At 36.9% G+C, this 16,644-nt stretch overlaps 2 protein-coding genes across 13 annotated transcripts in view; one reads left to right on the top strand and one right to left on the bottom strand.

Moving 5' to 3' along the window:
• GPATCH2 (G-patch domain containing 2) overlaps positions 1-14,611 on the bottom strand; it is a 210,649-nt gene extending 196,038 nt beyond the window's left edge. For 4 of the 8 annotated variants that reach the window (XM_045876885.2, XM_064593865.1, XM_045876883.3 and 1 more), the window contains exons 1-2: positions 14,431-14,611; positions 3,569-4,285 (exon numbers count right to left, since the gene is read on the bottom strand). In XM_045876885.2, coding sequence (XP_045732841.1) covers positions 3,569-4,285; positions 14,431-14,486 — 773 coding nt within the window. In that variant the 5' untranslated portion in view covers positions 14,487-14,611. The other 4 variants (XM_045876888.3, XM_045876889.3, XM_045876886.3 and 1 more) reach the window with 3 other exon arrangements.
• An 85-nt stretch (positions 14,612-14,696) lies between these two features.
• SPATA17 (spermatogenesis associated 17) overlaps positions 14,697-16,644 on the top strand; it is a 202,460-nt gene continuing 200,512 nt past the window's right edge. For 3 of the 5 annotated variants that reach the window (XM_064593867.1, XM_064593866.1, XM_045876890.3), the window contains exon 1: positions 14,699-14,959. In XM_064593867.1, the coding sequence (XP_064449937.1) occupies positions 14,892-14,959 (68 nt within the window). In that variant the 5' untranslated portion in view covers positions 14,699-14,891. Of the gene's footprint in view, positions 14,960-16,644 lie in introns of all 5 variants that reach the window. The other 2 variants (XM_064593869.1, XM_064593868.1) reach the window with 1 other exon arrangement.

Genomic DNA, 16,644 nt, shown 5'->3' with positions numbered 1-16,644 from the left:
GGGGGGGGGTACAATGGATTTCTAATTTCTGAGTTCAGATTTACCTCTTTTAATATGCTACATACAACCAGGCTCATTGTTTACAAATATAACTTGCTGACTAAAAATATTATGACATCTTGGATGGGATCCTGGAACAGAAAAAGGACATTAAAGAAAAACAAGGAAATTCTAATAAAGTACTGACTTTTGTTAATAATGCATCAACATTGGCTTATTAATTCTGACAAGTGTATCAGAATAATGTATGACATTAACAGCAGGGGAAACTGGGTACAGGATAGATGGGAACAGGATATACAGAAAATCTCTGCACTATCTTTGCAACTTTTCTATAAATCCAAAAGTATTCTAAAAGGAAAAGTTTATAAAACATGCATGTATCTATGCATATATATATAAATTAAATAAAATAATAAAATGTTTTCTATTAAAAATCTAAAATTACTTCCCCATACTTGTTGGATTAAATGTGGATTTCAAGGCTCTGTATGGATGAGCCCTACCTAAATTCTTCCCATCTCCATCTCTGGTCCTTTTATTTATGTTCTTTTTCCAACTCGTATCCCAATCTTCTCTCTCTTCTCTTTTTTTCTGAAGATTTTATTTAAATTCAAGTTAGTTAACATATAGCGTATTTTTAGCTTTAGGGTTAGAATTTAGTAATTCATCAGTTGCATATAACACCCAGTGCTCATTACACTGAGTGCCCTCCTTAATGCCCATTACCCAATTATCCCCCACCCTACTTCTTCTCCAGCAACCCTGTTTGTTTCCTATATTTAAGAGTCTCTTATGGTCTGCCTCCCTCTCTGTCTTTATCTTATTTACTCTTCTTAAAGATAGAAGGAAATCAGACTCCCCCCTAAGAGCAGCTTAGTCCCTAACAATCCTTGTCTTCATTTGGGATCTTTTTACACGTGTTTTAAACAATATGTTTCCTTATTTATATTTCACTTCATTGACATCTAGCTAGTTGCTCCAAGTACATCATGTAGTTGTTAGCATGTTCAATAAATCAGAACAAGAACTTCTAATGAAGCAAGGTTTTTCATTTTCAGCATCTGACAGCCATTATGGCTTATCTCCAAGGACACCTCTTCCCATTTTTTTTAGCATGATATATTCCACAAATGGCTGTCAAATTAATGTTTGTACAGCAATCCCAATCCTCTGCCCCAATCTGTTCATTTCCTGTATTTTTTATTCTTGAAACCAACACATCATCTGAGAATCTTCTTTCTCATTCATCCTCCCAAATATAGTGAACCTTCCATTGATTGCAACTCTTAAAATTGCTCTATTTCTTTTCCCTCTACTATCACTGCCATAATTTACCCCTCACCTAAGGATGGATTCGAGGTCAGTGAAAACTAAATAAAACACTGTTACTGAGATCATGTTCCTTGAGAACATGTAAATCTAATTGAGTTTCTTCATAATTAAAAATTCTTCACTGGCTTCCCATTACTTACATGATGAAATCCAAACTGCCATAGCACACAAGGCCTTCATGACATGCTTACTGCTGTGGCCTCAACCACCACTTTGTTCTAGAAATAATCAATTACATGTACTTTCCCAGATACATCACTTTGCTTCACGATCCAAGCCTTTGCACATGCTGTTCCCTCTATCCAGGATCGCCATTTCCCTCCCTGTCCAATATCTGAACAACACTCAGTGCTTGCTTACACCTCAGCTCCTTCAGGAAGTCCTCCTTCACCAGTATTTTCTATGCAGCACACTTCATTTTCATCGTTTGCTTATCTGCTATTCCAAACTATGGGGCTGTAGGCAACAGGATCTGTCTTATTTAGTAATCTTCCCACAGAAGGAATATGCATCTAGCTCTTTGGTGACAATAAAAATAGTTACATAGCTAAGTTTAAAATAAAAGAAAGGGCACCTAGGTGGTGCAGTCAGTTAAGTGTGCGACTCTTGGTTTTGGTTCAGGTCACGACCTTGGGGTTGTGAGACTGAGCCCCCGAGTCAGGCTCTACACTCAGCACAAAGCTGGCTTGAGATTCTCCCTCTCCTTCTGTCATACCCCCGCCCCCCAAGTGTGCTCTCTCTAAAATAAATAAACCTAAAAAAAAGACGAATAAAATAAAATAAGTATTTAAAAAAGTTATTCTGGAGTGAAAACATCCTCTTTGAAAATTTGTACCTGGGCTGTTGACTGCTGGGTAGCCTGATCATACCTAATAGATACTCAAATATTTTTTACAATGAAGAAAAATGAAGAGAGTTTCATCTCATTTTTCTTCCAGGGTAGGTATCTGTCGATAAAAGGCAGACATCAATAAAAGAGGGGCTTGGAGGATCAATCCAAAAAGCAAGTAATCTGTAAATAATCCAGAAATGGACACTTATCTCCACTGCCACACACCCTCCCTTCCCAGCAACTGAGCAAATTAATCACTTACAAGTCAGGCTAAGTGGTCCTCAGTCACAGTGGCCCAACACTACCATAGAAATAATTTTCATTCTGGTATAAAAATGTCAGCTTTTTTGGAAGAAAAGCAGATACCATAAACTGTTCAAAGTCTTCCTTAAACATTTTTTTTTTTGGAGCAATTTTTACTTCTTCAGAAAAATTACATAAATAGCAAACCACCTCTTATAAAGGGCCCATCCTATAAACTTTTACCAGGTCCGATTCATGTTTGTAATCATATTTATAAGCAAATATATATATATATATATAAATATTAAATATATATATTAAATCCATAGTTCACAATCTACATGATTAAAATGATGCCAATCTTGCAAATTAAAATAAAATATTCTTTCCCAGTAAGGAATTTTTTTTTTTCTGGATCATAGTTCTGTGTTTGGTTTTAAGAAGATGCCTAAAAGGATGAACAGTGTCAATACTTTCTCATTTACTGCAGTAGCATTAGTTCTGTGTAAAAGAAAAATGATCACTTACCTTTTGACGCTGTCAAAATAGTACTTAACAATTATTGTGCTATACCTGCTTTCTAGAATAAGTAGATTAGACTAGCTGCCAAAGGATCATTGCTTTTCTCATTTGTCTAATGACAAGAATTAGGTTTTACAATTCATAAATGATCAGAATTCCCAGCAATCTACAGACTTTTTAAAATATCAAGCCATACACATTGAAGTGGTATCAACTTTTGATTCTCAAGAATCAAAATAAACTGATAAATTGTGACACTAAAAAGCACCAAAGGCTAAATAAAGCTCTATAATTAAACTAATAAATAATTATAAATCCAATTCTAAGAATTACAAATGTGCTGCTATTCAAAAGCACATTCGTTCCCATTGAAAAACCCTTTCCTTTTCTCTTTATAGCTGAAAATTAAAATCTTTATAACACAACCAAAAGACTTCGTGTAAATCAAATAAGCAATTTTGTTTTGTGCTAACCATCGTAAATTATAAGGAAATATAACCATGGTTAAACAGTAATATCACTATTATTATATTTTATATTATAATAATAATTTTAAAATAGAATTAAAATACAAAACACATTCAAGCACAAACAATGGAGACACATATTTTTATACTTAGAGAATATAAAAGTCACCTTTCACTCATGAGTTCATCTGAAACTTTTTGCTCTTCATAGTCCATTTTGTCCTTATTGGTCTGGCTTATTTCCTCACTTTCTAAAACTACTCCTTCATCTTGGATTTTTGGCCCTTGTCTAATTATTTTCAATTTCCTTTTTTTGACTTTGTTCTTGGTAAACTCTTGATATTGGTAAGCTCTGTCATTGTCCATGTCCTGATCTCTACAACCTTCAAGGGGCTGGGCCATGGTCCGTTTGTTAGAGATGTCCTGTGGGAGGTCCACTGCCATGCGTTTTACCTTTCTCCTTCTGCGCAGAGTTCTGTTCCCAAGGTTGTCCACAGTAAAATCCGATTCGTGCCATAGAGGTCTTTTCCCCCGTACGTTATTGTTTAAGTTTGATGATGGCCTGCGCTTAGCCACTAACATTTGGTCATCAGAGTCACTATGATCTTTTTTATTATTATTGTGATTCTCTCTGTAGTCCTTGCTTGGTTCTTCTAAACTAGAATCAGTGCCTTCACTTAAGCAGTGGCCAGGCTCCCACGGGTGATGAACATTATACGACCTTCGTTTTCTCCCTCTCCGTTTCCTTGCCTGGCGTTTCAGAGGACAAGACATGCTTCGAGAATGATCACCAGTTTCAGCAAATCCACCTCGAGCTTGCTCTGAGCTCTCCTCCAATGCGGAGACAAGATCATGAACCAGTTCTTCCATGGTTCGACTGAAATGCCTACATTTTTAAAGAAAGAAAGAAAAATTAAAGAAATCAGTATTAACCTAGTTTATTACAGCAGACAATTCACTCTAAGTCTAAAATTAATAGTTATTATAAAGAAATGTTTAAAAGCGATTTTTCTATCCAAGATATCAGTTTTAAATATTCTGACTCATTTTTAAGCTCCTTCTTTTTGTATAAGTTCTTTCATTAAACATAGGAATTACTTCAAGATACAGTAAGCATAATATCAGCAATGAAATATCCCAGTAATTTCATTTTTCCTGTGTAATTATGGAAGTTATTTTTGCTAAATCATTGTTCATTAGTTTATTCCTGCCCTTTCCCTAGTTTTCCTAGAACAGATACAGAACTTTCTCAATCCTTCTTCCAACTACCCCCTCCCCGCCAACGATTTCTAAATGAAGAAGGAAGCTGTACAATTCTCTACTCACCACATGGTCTACCCAGTCACTACTATGATATATGAGGGAGATGGAAAGATTGACAGGTACTTTCAAAATTTGTTGTAATATATGTAAAAAAAGAGTTTAACCAGATACTAGACATATATTTAGGCCACACTAATCTCATAACTCAGTCAAGCAGAAAGTATGTTCTTATTAAAACTGGAGCCTCGTTGGTCTAAAATGGCCCATCATTTTTCTTATAATTCATTCTGAGACAATCTCTTGGCTTTTTTTTTTTTTTTTTGTAAAAAGAGGAGTGCCTGGGTGGCTCAGTCGTTAAGCGGCTGCCTTCGGCTCAGGTCATGATCCCAAGGTCCTGGGATCCAGCCCCACATCGGGCTCCCTGCTCAGTGGGAAGCTTGCTTCTCCCTCTCCCACTCCCCCTGCTTGTGTTCCCTCTCTTGCTGTGTTTCTCTCTGTCAAATAAACAAATTAAAAAAAAAAAAAAGAAACAAAAACCATTGAACTACGTATGTTACCAGTGAAAAAAATTATCTACTTGTCAGTTAGGATAAAAAGCATTCTTTAGGAAAATTATACTGACCCTTTCTAAACACAACTCCCCAAAATTCTAAATCAGTTGGTGATGGGGCGCCCAAAATTTTTTTTAATTTTTAAACATTATAGGTAATTCAAATATGTATCTTTCTTCTAAAGATCATGAACAATCATTTCTGAGTTCTAGAAGCACCTAGGGATCAAAATATTCTCAACTACAGAGGTCTATATAATTTCCAAGTCTACAGAAGGTGTAGACACTTTTCTGTAAAGGGACAAATAGTAAACATTTTAGGCTTTGCAGTCCATTAGGTCTCTGTCATAACCATTCAACTTCAGCCACTGTAAGGTGAAAATAGCCCTAGGTGAGACATAAATGAATAGGTATGGCTATGTTCTAATAAAATTTTATTTACAAAACGAAGTGATGGCTGGCCATAGTTTGCTGACCCCTGGTTTATATAGTCTGTACCATCTATAATTTTAGGCATTTGCAAGTTCCCTATAACAAATTTAAACTTTGTCTTTTCATTTTAACAACCTGAGAACAAACACACATTGTAATTCAACTGGATTTACTACTTATAAGGTGATGTACACATACAGCTTCTAATACAAGTACTTACTATGTGCTATGCCCATTTTTAAGTGTTTTACATGCATTAGCTCATTTCATTCTCACATAATAACCCTATAAGGTGGTATATGAGATACACAGAAACAGAGACGTTAAGGGCAATTTGCCCAAAGTGACACACCTAGGAAATGGTAGAAACAGGTTTCAAACTCCAGCAATCTGGTTCTGGAGCCTGAATGCTCAACGAAGTACAGCCAAGAACAGAATTCTAGTACTACACAATTCCAGTACCCAGTTCTCATTTTTGTTATGAGTGTTGTAGCAGCAGGTGGTACTATTTTAATTGTTCAGACAGATTTAATATACATCTATGTAAAGTCAAATGACTCACAGTTAGGCATTATTTTCTTTTGAACAGAAAATAGGAATGGAAGACCTGAATCAACGCAAGGCACAGGGCAGTAAAAGTGGTGGAGGTACGCTGAATCTGAAGAACCAGTGCTGTAGCCATCAGTAAAATGTACACTGTAAGCAAATAACTAAATGGAGACAGTGTCTCATTTAATGTGGGTTTGTATTTTCCAGATCTCCTTCGGCATTCTGAATGAATAAAACCTATACGGACACACATTTTAAAAAAAAATGTGGCGATTCGAATATATATTTTAAACAAACTCTACAGAACCACTAAAAGGGTCCTATATGTTACTCAGGTTTCAGATCTTTGCATTTGATTATAAGAAATATGCGTCTGGGGCGCCTGAGTGGCTCAGTTGGTTAAGGGACTGCCTTCGGCTCAGGTCATGATCCTGGAGTCCCTGGATCAAGTCCCGCATCGGGCTCCCTGCTCGGCAGGGAGCCTGCTTCTGCCTCTGACCCTCCCCCCTCTCATGAGCTCTCTCTCTCTCATTCTCTCTGTCTCAAATAAATAAATAAAAAATCTTAAAAAAAAAAAAGAAATATGCGTCTAATAGGAATTAGCATTAAGCCAAAAAAAGGGCTACAGTTCTGACTACGTTGATCCAAATGGGTCTTTTCTCCATTACCTCTATGTTAATAATCACCCTTTTGTTTTCCTTTTATTACAAAAAATATTTTGTTCATTTCCTTTAATACTATTTCTTTGGAAGAAATGTAGTCCGAAAGACCTATTATCTCTGAATATAATACTGCACCTTTAATAAAATTCACTGGAAGCCACTTTAACATGTATTATAATAAAGATCCTTTGTCTAAAAGAAGACTCAGTATCATCCGGTTCTCAAGTAACTTACTTTTTGAAGACTTAGTTTTCTTATCAATGGGTGAATGACTAGGTCTAAATATTAATGTGAAATTAACTCAATGCATGATTATAATCTCCAACTAAAATTGCAGGTTACTTCGGAAGTTATAATCTAGTACTTTACATTAGAAAAGAAAATGTGGTGGTCCTAACATTAGATAAGGGTTAGCAATCAGATTCAATCCATTGAAATTTATCTTCAATTAATTTCATTTAAAAAATATTGCTGTAACAAACATAGCTTAGGAAAATATAACTCATGGTATTACTAACAATGTATGCCAAACTTTTTATTTTATTTTACTTTATTTATTTATGTGACAGAGATAGACACAGCGAGAGAGGGAACACAAGCAGGGGGAGTGGGAGAAGGAGAAGCAGGCTTCCCATGGAGCAGGGCGCTGGATGCGGGGCTCGATCCCAGGACCCAGGGATCATGACCTGAGCTGAAGGCAGACGCTTAATGACTGAGCCACCCAGGTGCCCCTGTAAGCAAAACTTCTTTATAACATCATTAAAATTGTCACCTTACTTGATTTTATACTGTTTTTTTTTTTTTGAGAAAATAAAATACCTTAAAAAACTTTTAACCAGAAGAACCCAATTTATTCCATGATGTTACTCAAATAGGAATCAGATATGACTATCAAGTAAAACAATTACTTTAAAAAGACTTCTTGGGGCACCTGGGTGGTTTGGTTGGTTAAGTGTCTGACTCTTGATTTTGGCTCAGGTCATGATCTCACAATCAGAGTTGTGAGATACAGCCCCATGTCTGGCTCCATGCTGGGTGTGGAGCCTGTTTGAGATATTCTCTCTCCCCCCGCCCCCAACTCTCTCTCAAAAAAAAGAAAGAAAAAGACTTCTTAAAAACCCCATAAAAACACACACAAAAAATACATTTAACATACGTGCCATTCAGAGTTCAAACCACTTTTTTCCCCTTCAGTTTCAACTAACCAGACTCCTTCAAGCCAAAACCCCTGTTAATGAGCCAATAATATTAGAGTCAGTCAGTCAAGCTGCTTCACTTATATCTCTCAGGGAAAACTGGCATCAACTGGCCTCACAGAAATAAAGTCATTATAGGGGACCATCACATGATCAATAGCTCATTTATTTCCTTGGCAGTAACACTGAAAATCATTGTATGGAAACACTTTATCTTCAAGATATTTTCTTAAATAAGGTCTTTCCTATTTAAGAGGAAACCTGGAAATATATAACTTTCTTGTATAAAAACCTGTGTTTATTAAACATTCATACTTGTAAAGTTTAAATTATAGTAAAATTAAGTGAATTACCACTTAGTTAATTTGAATAATAGTCACATTTATAAAACAATTTCTCTTCATTTGGAATTCAATGGAAATGATATCTTTTGAGAATAGTTTGCATTGGGTATAATATCTAAGATAGCCGTTAACTAACGGCTTTCTTAAAATACTCAAAATGAATAGAATTATAGTCCCACTATCTATATAAAGTTGGATTCTGTAAAAGGAAATGACCTGAGTAGACAGGCATTTTGGTTTTGTGTAGGCGGTAGTACGTTACGTAAAGTTTCTGGTTCAAGAAAGAAGACTCAGGAAGCTGCCTTAGTCCAAACTTACTGTTCATATGTTCACAAAGGACTGGCAGTTGACTGACAAACCAAGGACTCTCAAATAGCAGTCAACAATGTATAAGCAGGCATGGTAGGAGATGAAGCCCAAGAAAGCCAAAACTGATCCCCCCCAATAACTAACAGCTAACTACTCTATCAACAACTATTACTTTTTGAAGACTCTCTTAGCAATAACTACTATTCCTAAGAGGATAAAATATAGCAACTACAGAAAAATTAGGGAACAATTTCTTTGCCTGGACAATGACAAAAATAATTACATAATAAGACGACAGATATGTGTGTCTACTGAAGAAACCCAACAAGTTCATTAAAAACAAAAATATTTCAGATATAACAAAAAAGGTAATTGACTACAACTGTCAAATATCCAGATAAGGAAAAAGAAATCAAATATTCTTTATCACCTAGTACATGGTAAAATTCTCATCTTCATCTCTGTAAAACACAGATTATTTCTTCTACAAAGTTAAGTAACTCTAGCAGTGGAGTGCTAAAACGAAGTTAAATGTTGCTAAATACCATTGCTTAACTGGCTTTTAAAAATTTAAGGAAATAGTCATTTATGTGTTAGTTTCTATATGACTAAAAACTCAATGTGTACAAAAACAATGTATGAGGAGTACCTAGTCAAGAGCTATGCTGATGAATGTATGCTATGACTGATCACAAGCTTAAGAAAATAGTTTCAGAATTACATGTCTCGATATTCATGTTACCTTTTACTTAAGAAAGGAAAGGTTCTTTGGTCATAAAAGTACAAATTAAAATTAACATATAAGAGTATAGATCAAGACAATGGGTGACTAAAACATGCAAACAGTGAGCCTTAAAGATGCCACATCAAGGGCTAAATTTCATGACTAATTCAACAAAATATTATCTGCGAGAATTATTTTAAGTTTGATTAAAATTTCTGCTGCTCATGACAATTTATAAATTCCCTTCTTTAGTGGTAATATATTTGTCAAAGTAAGTCTTTATCTCAGTCTAGTAACCTATTGAATGATTAACAGAATTTAAATCCTTTTATATATCTTGGGGAAGGCCATCTTAGGAAAAACAGAATAACCCTAACATTAAATGTTAACATTTAAGCTAGTTTAGAAATTCCTTGACCTACCTATTTAAACCATTAACCAGAATTAACTTTTTCTCTTTTTGAAAGAGGTAGCAGGGAGGTAGGGGAACATATCTTATTATGAAACATGTAAATAATTGTAACTTTACATTAACACTAGCCAATGCATATGGAACAGAATTCTCTAGGTGGGCGAAAAGGCTGGGAGGAACCTGTAGAGAACAGGAGCTTTAAAGTCAAATCTCTGAATCTGGAAGCTAAATTTGACTATTAGCCAGAGAACCTGGAACAAATTACTTATTTTCTGATTTTGTTTATTCATCATAAAAATGCTATAATTTCTACCTTGAAGGGATTCTGTGGGATGAGAGTGGATACTTATGTGTGAGAGCAGTTATTTCATCTTTCAACAACCTCTATACCAAATAAAGTGGTCACTGAAATACCAAATCATTTTGCTTTTAAGGTAGAACCACACTACCTGGATATTATATATTCAATAAATATTGAATAGTTACCATGTATGATCAATGAATATGATACATACCACACTGAGTCCTGAGGATGTAATAATAAAAGCACAGACCTTATCCTTTCTGTGTTCTTGAACCACTGTGAATCATGGGGAGAAGGGGAATAAAAGACATTTGCAAAAATCTTGCATGCAATTTCAAGAAATTTGTGCACGCCTTAAAGATTTTCAAGGATCTTAAAAAAAACAACTAAAAAACAAAAAATGACTGCTGTGTATCTGAGTTAGTCCTATACAGATATACAAATATAAAAAAAATAAATTATAGAAAATCATCCTTCCAAGTGAACAGTCTCAGGTTCTCTACCAAAGAGAAAAAGCTCATTTCCTATAATGGGCCCCAAAGCTCCCCTAACTTGCACTCAACTGGAGGTGCTAATGGCAATTGCTATTTTGTTACCACAGGAACACCCAGAAAGCCTTCTTTCCTCCTTAACGAGCCATCTGGGGGGAAAAAAAAAATCATACATGGCTTTAGAAAAAAGTATTAATTCTACTTTCCAGATAGTCATTTAATAAGGCAAGCTCATTTATTCTTTAAATTTGAAAAACATTCTTCTGATTTCAACTTAATTTAACGACTTCAAGAGTCATTCAAAACTTCTTACACTCTAATCACTTTCCAAATGTAAACTACCGAATAAGAAGCTGCCTAAATGAAATAAAGACGAAGTCTAAAACAAACAAATAATTTAGCGTCTAAAAAATAATTCATTCCAATTCATGTCAACTTGCATATATTAGAGCACATCTAGGCAAGTTTCTAATATGTATCAGATGAGTCTCATTCATTGATCATACATGGTAACTATTCAATATTTATTGAATATATAATATATTCTGAATTTCTAGAATAAGAATGAAGACAACTTAATATTTATTACAAGTATCTAGCATAATGCTTGACACAGAACAGATGTTAAAAAAAGATCTGTTGGATGAACAGACCAATGAATGATTAAATGAATGAAGGAATGAATAACAGGAAAAAGTATGACTTCACTAAAAATTTAGACAATCCAGATTTCAAATTTTCTGCCACATTAACAAGGCAGACACTCTTAATTTTTTAGCTAAGTAAATGTGGTGGTAAAGGATAAATCATCAAAGATGGTTTAAAAGTTTCCAGCTTGACATTCATAAAAATGCTAAGAAGCTATACTAATATTAATGAGTTCCTTGGCCAAAATCACACTGGCCATTGCTTTGATTCCTCATTGTTGAAACAGAAACCTGACTCAAACATACCTGATAGTATTGCATTCACCTCAAGATAAAATGACAAAAAAAAAAAAATAGGCATTTATTTAAAAAAAATGCACATTTTCCACTATGCAGTTTTTCAGACCTAAAGATCCAAATAATAACTAAATAGGAATGAAACTACAGAAAAAAGAAAAAAAGATCCAGAATTAATATAGTTTATTCTTAAGGTTTTTTTTTTTTTTTTTTTTAAAGCAAACCACATAAATTTAAATCTATAGTTTAGTTCATATTATCAATAATAATTCAGTATTTTCATCAAGGACTTAATTGTAAAATTTGTTTAGTTCAACCTTTAGAATCTCAAAAACCAACCAGAAATTGACTTTAAATATTAGTCACTAATAAAGTAAAAAGTAGTAAAAGTGTATCTAAATTATAAGTATGATCTATCCATTAAATTAATCAAATTTTAAAAGGCAGGTTTACAATTTACCAAAATACTTATGCTTTTTGGCCCTTAATTTCAAAATTGTATGTGAATAATGAGGCAGGAAAAGGAGACAGACACTCTCAGCTATGTTTTGTAAAAATATAATATAAACCACTTACAGGAACAACTTGCACAAAAAATATATTCATTTCCTGACATACACAAAAATCATAGGATTTTTATTATTTAATTGTATAAAACTTGTAATTAGGAATAAATTACAAAATAAAATATCAGTTCTACTTTCAACAAATTGTTAAAGAAAGATAAATCATCTATTATTTACCCATTTGGTGCCTAAAAACTGAAAATCTAACCTTGACATTGGAGAAAAAGTTGAAGTCAAGATGGGACGTCAGTCTAACAGGAATTCTAGGTGAGTTAAAAAATCAGCATATTCTTTCCAGTTTAGATATTCCTGAAATAGCGTACCGTAGTCAGACAAATAGGACATATACCAGGATGGTTAAGATTTGTTTTTAGATATACCAGGATCACGATGCGAATATGGTATTTGGGCTAGTTATTTAAACTATATTTGTTCCTGTTTCACCATTTCTAAAATGCAAAAAAAACGATAGCACCCATCTCAAAAGGTTTACAGGAGATATATGTCCATAAAACCTGGCACTAAGTAACGACTCAGTAGTAGCATCCCTGGTGGCACTGAGACTTCATAACTGGGATAAAACATAATACACTCATAGTATGGTAAATGTCTGATCAATGAAGGAAAAGAATTTCATTCAGAAGCACTGATTAAGCGCTAGGCACTATGTTGTACTCTGATGCCATAAGAATGAATGAATTCTATGCTGATAACTAAAAATAAGATAAGCACTTTAAGAGAACTGAAGGACGGTTTCTCTGTATCATAAGGAGTTACCTAACTATAATCTGGGTAGAAGGTGAAAGGGAGAGGAAGTCATACTTTTTAATTAAATAGTCATCTATCCTACACATCAGTATCACTACAGCAAGAGCAGACCAATCTATATAGCACATTTTGTCTCGCTCCCTTAACAAGGTATTGATCGAATGGCAAAACATTAAGAAAGGCACCTACTAGATTACTGAAGAGGGAATTCAGGGGTAATGGAAATGTCCTATATATCTTGTTTTGTGTGGTGATGACACAATATATACAATTGTCAAAACTAAAAATACTAAACACGTAAGAAGGGTTTTATTTTATGCTAATGCCATAGGACACCATTAAAAAATATGGCTCATTTAAAAAAGTACTTCCTGCTTTCTCACTGGAAAATGTGAGATTTTAAAAGTATCACCAAATCTATCCCCATTATAAAAGGTTCTACAGAATGATCTAATCTCATTCAAAACATTTTAGGCAAGATATTCTTTTCACTTGTAGTGATAGGTGATGCAAAGAACATCTTTGAGATCACAGACTCCTAGAATCCTTCAAGGTCTCATTCTCTGCAGAATCTAAGAATGGACATACATTTTTTCAGCCATAGTTCACCTGTTTTTCAATGCTTCTTGTTTGACACTGTCAGTGGGAAATTTGCTCGTTTCACTGCTTGTCCTGTGTATGCCTGGAGGAAAGGGTCTTGGGGGAAAATAGGCCTGGCATCACAGAGTTTTCCAAATACAGAAATCCAAAACCCAGCTTCTAGCCCCAGAATGTGCATGGCAATTTTGGACAGCTCACTTGTGCTCGTGATAATCTCCTGTCACAGCACTGTCATGAAGATAAAGCGCATTAATTTGTGAAAGCACTTTGAAAAGTCAAAGCAATTATTCCAAAGGGGCACTGGTGATGGGGTACTGCAGACACAGTCAAACCCCAAACAAATCCTGGCATTTATATGTTCTTAGGGAACACTCATACATGTCTCATTTGAACTAGAATGGAACTTTCAAGGAGTAGAAACAGGTAGGTCACTCCCACTGCAAAAAAAAAAAAAAAAAAAAAAAGAGTGTGTGTGTGTGGGTGAGGAGGTCTCTTCCAGCACTAAACTTCCAGAACTCTACAATTCTGGGATTTGATCTTCCAAGACACTTGGTATAATCTAGTAAATTAAAAAAGGGAAGTGAGGGAATAAGGCCTATGTTAACAGAAATTCTTTTGTCCCTAGCCTTGTCAACAATCAACGAGATGAACTGCTCTCGAACTAGAGAGAGACCTTTACTCCCAAAATACCGCAGAGTGTTAGGCAATCAGAAAGCATTTACTGTATCCCTTCACAGATCTTTAGCACACACCTCAACGCCTTCCTCAAATCGCTTCCGTCCCAGGCACGAGTGAGAGCAAGGCCTAAGTGTCTTCAGATCATCCATCACAACTCCCTCCCCCTCCATTCCAGGTCCAGCGGCCTCCGGCCCTCACACCCTTTCCTGATCTCCCACCCTCAGGGCCGCCAGCCTCACCAGCTGTTCCCGGCGGCTGGAGCTCCGATCGGTTGGCGCCCGGCGGCCCCGAACATTAACGACACCCAGGCGCCTGGCCTCGAGGCTCCGGCCCGAGAACAGACTCCAACTACCAGAGCACCAGCGACTTCCAAGAGCAGTTCAGCATTTTGAGCGGAGCTTCCGGAAGCAGGCGGGAGGCGGAAACCGGATGCCGGGAGCAACCATTCCCTCTCCTCCCCCACCGCCCTCCTCGCCTGGAGTCTCTTCCTTCTGCTCACAGAAAAGAGAGAGGCGAATCCCAGGAACCTTTTCCTACATAGATTTCTTAATTTTTCTGCTAGTATTCTGCAAACTGAAACGGGGTGGAAAATAACAGTGGAGTCCACGAGAAGTTGAACCCCCGGGGCCCGCATTATGGTTTAGCCCGGTTGCCGTGGAGACCGATGTAACACCCGCTCTCGGGCAGCCGCCGGGAGGCGATGGCCACGTTAGCTCGGCTGCAAGCTCGGTCGGAGTTCGTAGCTCAGCAGTACTACTTCAGGAACAGGTAAGGCGTCAACGAGGAACAGCGCAGAGGGCTGTCTTCCCCCCAGCCAGGTGATCCTCAGCAGGAGTTTCCTATTAACAAAGTTCCTGAATCAGGGCGCCTGGGTGGCTCAGTCGCTAAGCGTCTGCCTTCGGCTCAGGTCGTGATCCCGGGGTCCTGGGATCGAGCCCCACATCGGGCTCCCTGCTCGGCGGGAAGCCTGCTTCTGCCTCTCCCGCTCCCCCTGCTTGTGTTCCCTCTCTCGCTGTCTCTCTCTCTCTCAAATAAATAAATAAAATCTTTTAAAAAAATAAAATAAAATAAAAAAAAGAAAGAAAGAAAGAAATGGTGTGAGGGGCGCCTGGGTGGCTCAGTCGTTAAGCGTCTGCCTTCGGCTCAGGTCGTGATCCCAGGGTCCTGGGATCGAGCCCCACATCGGGCTCCCTGCTCGGCGGGAAGCCTGCTTCTGCCTCTCCCGCTCCCCCTGCTTGTGTTCCTGCTCTTGCTGTCTCTCTCTCTGTCAAATAAATAAATAAAATCTTAAAAAAAAAAAACAAAGTTCCTGAATCAGTAAATACCACCCACTTCCCCCCTTCGTTAGTCGGCCTGAAACTTAATCACAAGTTTAAAAAGAAGTGTTATCATGCTGGGGGATTATAGATGGGAGTGGGGGCGAGACATAGTTACCAGCTTGAGAGGATTTAAGAAACAGCCCACTATAGGGGCGCCTGGGTGGCTCAGTCGTTAAGCATCTGCCTTCGGCTCAGGTCATGATCCCAGGGTCCTGGGATCGAGTCCCACATCGGGCTCCCTGCTCGGCGGGAAGCCCGCTTCTCCCTCTCCCGCTCCCCCTGCTTGTGTTCCCTCTCTCGCTGTGTCTCTCTCTGTAAAATAAATAAAATCTTAAAAAAAAAAAAAGAAACAGCCCACTATAGATAAAATTGTAGAATAAAGTGTTTTTCTTTGACATCATCACTCCACAGTTTGATGAAACCAATGTCCTCCCTGTTGAAGTTTTAACAGCCTGACTGGGATCACCCAGGCTCCCCAGCTGGGTGCGCTTAGTGTGTCTCCCACCTCCCTGGGGATTCGAGCCTCCATTATTGCACAAACACTGACTCAACTGTTGTAACGACTCATTTGTCTTCCCAAAGTGACAGCATCTAAACTATTCTGATAAGATAATCAGTATCGATATGTTAACTAATAGAAGAGGAATGAGGAAGATACTAGTAGCCTTATCCATCTGTCTACACCCAAACTTCTCCCTCGGGGAAGAGCTTTGTTTTGACCACGGCTTTCTGGAAGCGATGCCTCAGGGGATTTTCCAACTTAAGAGAAACAGTAAAAGAGTCAATGAGATAATGGTAGACCATAGTGAGATGGCTGACCAAGGAAAAATATGTCGGTAAGACGGGATTTTGCTGAGCGGTTCTTAGTCTACCACATTCTTAGAGCGCTGCGTATCTCTTACAGTACTTACAATTCAGTTTTACGTTCTGTTTGGAGATCTCTATCATGCCTCTGAAATGGGGAGTGCCTGTTTTTTGCTTATCATTTAGGTCCCCAGTGTCTATCATAGTTCCTCATTCATGATAGATGCACAGTAATTCTTTGTCTAATAATTCCACTGATGAGTCGTTGAATCAATCATTAGTCCTGGTTTAAGTAAACTACTAAAAATTGCTAAAGATAGAAATTACTTA

The sequence above is a fragment of the Mirounga angustirostris genome, unplaced genomic scaffold (assembly GCF_029215605.1).
Source record: "Mirounga angustirostris isolate CCGP_5_RB_7025 unplaced genomic scaffold, mMirAng1.0.hap1 SCAF_6, whole genome shotgun sequence".
NCBI classification, from domain to species: Eukaryota; Metazoa; Chordata; class Mammalia; order Carnivora; family Phocidae; genus Mirounga; species Mirounga angustirostris.
The sequence above is the reverse complement of the archived record's forward strand: the minus strand, read 5'-3'. Positions and strand labels throughout refer to the sequence as shown.